General features: G+C 53.9%; 1 protein-coding gene across 1 annotated transcript; it reads left to right on the top strand.

Annotated features, from left to right (window-relative positions):
* The first annotated feature begins 8274 nt into the window (after nt 1-8274).
* On the top strand, nt 8275-9033 carry NEUROG1 (neurogenin 1). The gene has a single exon (XM_049858466.1). It carries the CDS (start codon nt 8275-8277, stop codon nt 9031-9033), a length of 759 nt encoding a protein of 252 aa, XP_049714423.1.
* The last annotated feature ends 338 nt before the right edge of the window (nt 9034-9371 follow it).

The raw sequence follows: 9371 nt of genomic DNA, 5'->3' as shown, positions 1-9371 counted from the left end.
AGCCAAATCCAGCAGGGCCGCGGGGCGTGCGCGCCCGCCCGACCGCGAGCGCCATTCACCGCTCCCAAGGCGCCCGGCGCGGCCTTCATATGGAAACCTGGTCGGGCTGACAGATTGCGAAGTGTCCCTGGGCCCCGGGGCGGGGGCCGCGTGGGGGCGGGGGCGAGGTGACGGAAAGTCCTCCTGCTTCGGAAAACGCCCCAGAGGCGAATATCTGCACTTCTCCCGCGGGTTTTTGTCTCCCGTATTCTTTTCTTCGAATTATCTTTTATTATTTTCTTAACGAAACGCGCTATTTTAATGCCAATACCAAAATTTTCCTATTTTCCCCAGATTTCATCCTAATTCTCCATCCTAACTCACGGAGGCGCCTCAAATTTTCTGTTACAACGTGCCCCGTTGCTTTTACCCAGGCGCGATGGTCACCAAAGAGTGCCCCGACTTTGCCTCGTGGGGAGGGGGGAGGAGAAAGGAGGGGTCCCAGAAATGGAATTGGGGGGAGAATGAGTTGCCATCTTCTCGCTCGAAATTCGCGCCCGGCGCCCGGGGAGCTGGGTGCGCGCCCCCTCCCGCGGCCAGCCCGGAGCAGGCAGGCCCGGGCTCTGGAGCGGCCGCACCCGGCCAGGCGTCCCGCCGGATAACACGGATTAGTTTGTTGGGGACTTTGAAGCCATTTTTCTCTCCTCACGTGGCTGGAGGCCGCGGCGCAGTCGTCTCTCGTGCGGCCTTAATCCCCTCACGCGGCTGCAGCAGCGGCTGGGCCCTGTCGGTGAACTGGAACCAGCTTGCAACAAAGTTCCTTTCCTCCCTTGACCCGGGTGCGGAGGTCGGGGCGCCCACCCGGCGGGCCCGCCGCGCCCCCACGCGCCCCCCGCGCGGTCCCTCCCGCCTCTCCAAGGCCCCCGCCGTGGGAAGCGCCGCGGTGCGGGGGGCGTTTGCTCAAGGCTCGGGGAAGACCCTCTTCTTCCAGCCAATGAGTCTTTATTTGTGGCTCCATAAAAAGAGAAATGTCGGCTCTCTAGGGCCCAAGCAAAACTCCGGCGGCCGCTGCGGCGGCGGCGGCCAGGGTGGGGGCGTGCGGGGCGCGGCCGGCGTCCCAAAGAGATGCAAAGTGATAAATACATTGTTTAGCGGCCGCCTGCGCGTTCGGTCCTTTGGGGGCATAGAAAATGAGGCACTTTCCTCCCCCTTTAACTCGAGGGGAGTACCAATAATTCATGTATGTTATAATTCTTCATTGCCCCTAGGTAGTCTGGGAAAACTGGAAGAAAAGAAAATGCCAGAAAGTTATGGTAAAACTCGAGATGCGGCTGAAGTCGCTTTCTTTGCCCCTGCTGGGAGTGTTTGAATAAGAAGAATGCGCCTGGACTGTAACAAGCAAAAAGAATGAAGAAGACAAAAGATTTCCAGAAAAAGGTTTAGCTAGAAGACAAGGCAAGTGAAACTGAAAGGAGAAAAAAAGCATTTACAATGGAACAATAAGTGTACTAATCGCTTTGATATATTATACAAGCCCAAAGACCCAAAACATTGTGTAATTATTTATAAATGACTTCTCCACTCCTGTGTATAATGCAGAGGAAAGAATAAAACTGCAGGCTACTCTCTAAACTATTTCTAAATAGACCTGGTTCAAAAGACGGCAGAAGTGTTTGAAATAAAATAATTAATGGTGGATTTTATGGTTGTCTCATTAAAACATTTTAATTACAACAAACCAAATGCGTTTGTGTTCAAACCCAACGTGAATTTATGTAGCCAAGCGTTAAGGTACAAGAAAAGCGAGAGGAAAACACCTCAGCTGTTTTTCTCTTCTCTGGGTTTACTTATGAATTCTTTCCGTAAACCAATAGTTGAGTTCTATTAGGGTAAATTTCTGTGACTTCTTTAGTACGCACATGAGAAAACACCTTCACTCAATTTTCCCACACTTGACCCACAAGCATTTGAAGGGAAAATGTTTTTGATCTTAATTGAAGCCGTTTCTTAAGAATTCAAAAACATGAAGCAGGCAAAAATGAAACTGCTCAGCAAAATTAACTGGTTTTAGCAACTTCCGGTGGCAAGTGCAGCCCGGATTTGGGGAGGTAGATTGTACACACCTTGTGTACAGCGATGACCAGACTTTTTTCTTTCTTTCTTTTTTTAATCTGAGCCCAGGAGATGATTTAACTTCAAGAAATCTTCCACCAGGGCAAAACTCAGAGGTTTTGAAGGAGGTTCTGCATTGATTCATAGCCTCTAGCAGCTGATGTGAAAGCTGATTCCAGGCCTCGCTGCTGGAGAAGGAGGGGGGCACCTTCTGGCTGCTCCCCTCTTCAGTTCAGGGCCTGCACCTCCTGGCTCTCCCTGCATAAGCCTGCATACCCCCTTTGCCTCCCCCACTCTGCTTTGGGCACAAAAAGGACATTGTTTCACCCAAGACGGGCCCAAACCGCAAACACATTTCAGACCCATCCACTGCTAGGGCCTGCAGAGGACTAGGCCAGCCCAAGCACGCAGATTGTCCTTCCACACCAGCACAGGTCTGAGAATCCCAATCAGACTTGAAAAATTCTTGTGCAAAGGATTTATTTGGCAGTAGAACTGTCCAGTGTCCTTGTGGAAGGCATTTCTTATACAACACTAGGACAAAGTATTTTTCACCAAGACTTTCATAGGAACCCAAGATTCATCTCACACATAGGCAGACTGTATATAACCAAACCCATCAGTACACAATACCTCGGAATATTTAAGCAGACAACTTTGGGGTGGGAAATGCATACAGCCGGCACTGTATTTAGCAGGGCAGGGGCCGAGGGGGCCTCCACGGATTTCTGGAAACCATGGATAATTTGCCATTTTCCTTGCTCTGTCACTGAAAGACCCCTCTGTTTCCCCCCTCCTGCCTCGTTTTCCCCCTCCCTTTTACCCCCCTTTCCACAACTGTCATGGGTCATCAGTAAAGAAAATAGGGAATTGTTTCTTCTTTCCATTCCCCCAACCCCGCCCTGCTCTTATATGGAAACGCAATTGCATATCTGCGGGTGTACTTAGTGCCCTGAAAGGAACACTGTGCGCCTCTGTGTCCAACCTCATCCTTCATCCATTCCTCTTGAGTAACTGCACCTTTTCCTTTCTTTTTGCCAAAAAAAAAAAAAAAAAGAAATTACAACTTTTTCTTTCCAAAATACCACCCATGAAACCGACGCCACCCCTCTCCCTAGGTATCTCCAGAAAGAAAATGATGATCGAAGTAGAGCGGGCTTGTTTAGAAGCCGTGGCCCTCTCCACAACTTTACTTTGGGGAAAAACTTCCATCAAAGCTGCTGCTGTGGACACAGCCTGGTCAGCATTACAAACCCAGGACTGCGCATTCCACTATCCCCAGTTCCCCAGATGGATCAGTGCCTGAGTAAGACGCTAACACCACTTACCTCTAGTGAATTGCATCTGAGAATTCACGTGTACTGTAAAAAAAAAAAAAATGCCTTATAAGCCCACAAAACTCAGATCTACATGTAGGTACCATACCACTCTTTAAATGAATATCCTACCCAATTGGAGCGGACAGTGAATGATAAATCTCAGCTAATAGAATTTGGGGGGACAAAAGTATGAAATGTGACAGTGCCCCCCCACCCAACACATTATCATTCCAGCACTTGTAATTACAGGACTCTTTTTTTTTTTTTTAACCTGTTAGCCTTATTATTTCCCACTACAGCATCCTGAAAGATAATTTGTTCAGCCTGAGGCTTAAGTGTTTCTGGTAAGTGAAAGGGGGTTGGCAGGGCGGCCATTTGGCTCAGCCTCAGAGTCCACAAAAGGTCTCAAAGGTTGTGGACTCCAAATGAAGTCATACACATGGCCACTGAAACACACTGACAGGGCTGGAAGAAGATGTTCAACCACAAATTCAAATCTGGATCCGTTCATGCACCTCCATGCCTGCAGAGGCACTATGATTTCAGGCTCATTTTAAATCCTAAAATCGTGAACTCTCGTGTGCAGCACAGTTAGACTGCTTTGTATTTTTATGCACTGATCATGCTGATTTAGTACATGTAAACATTTATAAATTGCCACCATTTCCCCCTATTTTCACCTTTATTAAAAAAAAAAAAAACACCGAGAATCTCAAAACGGACCCTGGAAGCATCAAATCCGTTGCTCATTGCCCAAGAGCTTCTCCCTCCCATCTCTGGAAAAAGCTGGTTCCTTCACCAGTGTGCTGGGTGTCAGAAAGATCCTCTCAGTAAGGAACTAAAATCACCTCCCTGATCAATTTGCCATAATCTTGAGTCAGAGCTCCAGGGCTGCCTGGAACAGGTGTGCACCTTCTGGCCCCTGAGTGCGTTTCAAAGACCCTGCCCTAGCCACCTTCCCCCAGTTGTCAGACAGGCAGGCAAAACCCCAGGAAGAGCCCAGTCTTGGCATCACTTGGAGCACCTCTGAGCTGTCACATAAATGTGCTTGACCTGCCTTAAGGGTTTAGCTAAACATAGGATAGGACACATTCTCCTAGAATGGGCCCAGCCTTTTCCTCTTGAGTAGAAGGTTCCAAGCCTCTTTGGAATCAAGCCTGAGCCTAAGCTACCCCCTTGTTCTCATCCTCCCAGGCCTCCATCCTCAGTGGATCACTTGTAGGAGGGGCCTCCCAAGCCTGAGATGCATTGATGAAAAGCACAAAGGGCAGGCACTAATATCCAGGAAGAAGCTGCCAGTACACTGCCCAAGACCAAGCAGGACAAAGCTAAGGTGCCTGCCTGGTCGGGCCACTAAGGCACAGGCATGGGGGGGCGGGGGGACGAACTCAGGAGAGAGCACAGAGCCACTGCTAGCTCATGAAGTGCTTTGGTACACATTTGAAAAGGGTGCCCCCTCTGGACAGATGCAACCCCAAGTGAAAGCAAATGGCTTGGCAGGTGGTGAAGAGGAGCTAGGCATTTGCCCCCACTTGTCCCCTCTGCCAGGTCCCCTTGTGCAATGAACCACAGGAACAACTGCGAATGCCTGTCCTGCTCAGAGAGAGCAGCAGGAGGAGGAAAAACAGACAGGAAGAGGAAGGTCATGTGGCCAGTCAAAGCCCACCACAATTGCTGCTAGTCTCTTCCCCCGGGGCCTCCAGAAGATTTATCCCAAATAGCCCCCCACATTGCCTCCACAGGCATTCCCATCCCTCTCTGAGTTGTCTATTCACATTCCATCCACCCTTCTCAAGTATCCTCCTGCCAGGAAGACTTCTCTGACCACTGCCTCTTCCCTGAAAAGAGTAATACTCTTCAGATCTGCTCCCTTAGCAGGCCCTAGCACGTCCTTGGGCCAGCGGCTGATCATCTTTCTATGGCCATGTCTCCCCTCTACTGAGCCTATAGGTCTTCGGGCACAGAGTAGCAGACAGCAGGCACTCAGTATGTGTTTGCTGATTGATTGTGATGGGAGAACATGGAATGAGGGCTGAAAGGACTCCCGAGACTGGCCCTAGTTTGACCCCTAGTGATCCCTTGGGTAACCTGGAGAAAGGGTCTCTCCATCTTCAGTCTCAGTTTCCCATGTATGAGGTACAATGGATGGATGAATAATCTCCAAGAATTCTTCCAGGACAGAATTCTTGGCTTATAAGACACAGATGTATCACTCCCATCAGCCAGGTTTTCATCCCTGTCACCCCAGGGACTAGCACGATGCCTGGCCCAGACTCAATATGGTGTACGGGTTTCTTAAAAAAAAAAAAAAAAATCCAGCAAGAGGCATTAGTCTCTATGCTCACAGACACCAAACCTGGCCAACTCAAGCAAGAAGGACCTACTAGGAAAAGACAGGCTGAGAAAGCAGATGGGGTGGGGGTGGGATCAGAACCACAGCGGAAGGCAGGCCCTGGGAAGAGTTTGATAAGGACGCTCACTGGCCCGTGGCCACCTCTCCCACCACTGGCCGTTGGTCGGTCTTCTGGATTACCACCATGACACAGGGGAACTCTGAACTGTCACCAGCTCAGAGCCTAAATTCCAAGTGGGGCATCAGATTGGCAGCACTTAAGTCACACTGACACACCTTAATTGCCAAGAATTGAGGTATGAGGGGCACTCATGCATCAATTTCTCAATAGGAAGGTTGTTCAGGTGCTGGGTGGCCAAGAAACTGACAAATGTCTACTCCAGTGACCCTGTTCCCTGGCTTAACAGATTTCTCCTCCAGGGATTTAGAAAAGGGTCCAAAGATGTCATCAAGTGAAGGCTGGTAGGAGTGCACTGGGGCCATGTGGAAGCTGAAGCAGGGAGAGAACCAGGCAAGAAGCAAAGTAAGGACTCCTGGACTCCTGCTGGCTCACACAAGTCCCAGCAGCCCTTGAGTTCCTTTATATGTCCCAGAATCCCTTTCTTGACTAACCTGGTTGAGGCCTTTTTCTGTGACTTCTAAGAAACCTAAACCCTTACATGACCAATCCTACCTTCATCCACGTTGGGGGTACTTGTGGGGTGCAAAGCCCCTGGGGGGCTAGGCAGAGTCCATTGAGCCAGAAAGCAAATACTGGTTAGTCAGCCAAGGTGGGCACTGCCTCCCCTTTTTGGACAGCACCCCTCCAGAAGGAGACAGGTGCCTCAGCTGGGGTTCTCTCAGAACAGAAGGCCAAGCAGCAGGCTTGAAGGCACCACCCAAATGCCATGGCGGGGCGGGGGGGCTGCTGGAACTTTGCTGAAAGGTATTCTTTTTGTTTTTAACACCTCCATGATCTGGAGCTGTTCCTTAATGACTATTTTCCTCTAAAGACAAAATTGGGGGATGTCTGGGCCTCTGTTGCTCCAGAGTGAGAGTTGGTGACCAGAGAGAAACGACTCCTGACCTTCTGCTAGCATCCAAACCCCAAAGCCAAACCCATTGCCGTGGATTCCGGCTCACAGCGACCCTACAGCATAGGAGAGTTTGTATCACTAAGGCGGAGAAGTCCTCTCCTGAGCGTTTTGCCTATCTCTGTGGTCCCGCTCTCTCCAGTGCGCACGCTTGTACGCAGTTTCGGTGGGCCGCGGAGGCCGCAAAAGCCAGTCCAAGAGGCACAGAGAAAAGACCGAGTTGAGGGTTCTCCGAGGCCAGGGTCTCGGGGCTCCTTGAGAGGCGGGGATTCGCGTGTTTCGGTTATTTTGTCGTCCCGCAGCTCTTCAGGGGGAGGGGGCGGTCAATACCTAACCCAACCTGGGGAATTATCCGACCCTTTATTTTCTCACACCATCCCCCCAGGTGAAAGTCAGCAAATTCATTCCGCAGTTTCTTCACCATCCCCGACGGAGCAGAGACGGCCATCCTCGCCTATGCTCTGTGACCCGCAGCACGGCTCCTCTTCCGTCTATTTGGATATGGGTTTTCCCGGGCTCCGATACCGTTGCATTTCCAAACCATTTATCCGGCGCTCCGTTACAAAAGCGCCGCGGAAGTGCTCCAAGAACATCATTTCCTATCATATTCAACAGGGCAGACTTTCGTCCCGCTTTAAACGTGGGGAAACTGAGGCTCAGAGAGGTTAAAGAGCTTGCCCAAAGTCAAGGGTCCACCTAGTAGCTGGAGAAGGGATGCGAACCCAGGCTCCTGGGCAGCTCGAGGTTGCCGCAGCTCTGCGCAGCTCACACTCGCCTGCCGGTGCCCCGCCTCCCATCCCCACCCCAGCAAGGGGCGCCAGAGCCGCCCCCGGAGGAGCGTGCCTCGGCCGCTAATCACCCGCCGCTCCCTCCTCGGTTTCACTGCTTGGAGACGCCCGGGCAGGCTTAGCCCGGAGACGACTCCCGGGGCCCCGCGGCGCCGCCGATTGGCCGGTGGTAATTACGGGCACGCTCCGGGAGGGGGGAGGGGCGAGGGCGGCCCCCCCGCCAGCATAAATTATGCAAATACCCAGGAGCCGCACGGGGCTGACCTGCCGCCCAGTTCCATTCAAGGGGGCTGCCGCGGGGGCAGAGGTGGCAAGGGAGGGGGGGCCCATTGTTGCGCCGGGTACTTAAGGGGTCCTGAGGCCGGTCGTGTGCCACACTCGGTGCTCACACGAGCTGATCTGATCGCCGGCAAGATCACTCGGGAGACCGGCTGGGCGCGTGGCCCCTGCAGGCGAGGCGAGGAAGCGAGGCCAAGTTCCCGGTGCGCCCCTGAGCCCTTTCAGGCTCTCGCGCCCGCAGCAGGCACACAGTAACCCGGGGCCGTTCGGAACGTAAGTGCTCCCTGGCGGCCCTGCCTTTAGCCTGGGCTTCTGCCCTCTAAGCACCCTCCTATCCGTCCGTGCCTGCGTCGGTCCTGCACAGCGCAACGATGCCCGCCTCTCTGGAGACCTGCCTCTCCGACCTCGACTGCTCCACCAGCAGCACCAGCAGCAGCAGCAGCAGCAGCAGCAGCAGCGACCTGTCCGGCTTCCTCACCGACGAGGAGGACTGTGCCAGGCTCCAGCCGCCTGGCTCTGCCTCGGGGCCACCTGCGCCACCCCGCAGAAGCCCGCCCGGGATACCCGGGGCGCCCGATGCTCCAGGGGCGCAAGACGACGAGCAGGAGCGGCGGCGGCGCCGAGGCCGGGCGCGCGTGCGCTCCGAGGCGCTGCTGCACTCGCTGCGCAGGAGCCGGCGCGTCAAGGCCAACGATCGCGAGCGCAACCGCATGCACAACTTGAACGCTGCGCTGGACGCTCTGCGCAGCGTGCTGCCCTCCTTCCCCGATGACACCAAGCTCACCAAGATCGAGACGCTGCGCTTCGCCTACAACTACATCTGGGCCCTGGCGGAGACACTGCGCCTGGCTGACCAGGGGCTACCCGGAGGCGGTGCCCGGGAACGCCTCCTGCCGCCGCAGTGCGTCCCCAGCCTGCCAGGGCCCCCGAGTCCCGCCAGCGACGCCGAGTCCTGGGGCTCGGGCGCCGCCGCCTCCCCCTGCGCCGCCGCCACTTCGCCACTCTCCGATCCCAGCAGCCCCGCCGCTTCCGAAGACTTCGCTTATGGCCCCAGCGATCCCCTTTTCCCCTTTCCCGGCCTGTCCAAAGACTTGCTCCACACGACGCCTTGTTTCATGCCCTACCACTAGGCCCTTTGTAGACACTTACTTTCCCCTTCCTTGTCAACAGTTAGTAGATGGGACCCCAGCTGCGGCCTCGGGACCCCCACTCCAGGCGGAGGGAGGAGGCGGGAGCTTTAAAGGAGTGGAGGATACCTGAGCCGCTGGTTAGGTCGCTGCACCCTCGCCGCCGCTGCCCCTTGGTCTGTTTCTCCAGCCCTCAGCCTTGGGCCCCTCCTGCCCGCCCCTAGACGGCCTTTCCTTTTGCACTTTCTGAACTCCACAAAACCTCCTTTGTGGCTGGCTCAGAGCTGACCCCAGCCACCACTTCGGTGTGATTTAGAAAAGGGACAGATCAGCCCCTGAAG

This window comes from Elephas maximus, chromosome 2, assembly GCF_024166365.1.
Source record: "Elephas maximus indicus isolate mEleMax1 chromosome 2, mEleMax1 primary haplotype, whole genome shotgun sequence".
NCBI classification, from domain to species: domain Eukaryota; kingdom Metazoa; phylum Chordata; class Mammalia; order Proboscidea; family Elephantidae; genus Elephas; species Elephas maximus.
Note: the sequence above shows the minus strand (reverse complement) of the source record. Positions and strands in the feature narration are given on the sequence as shown.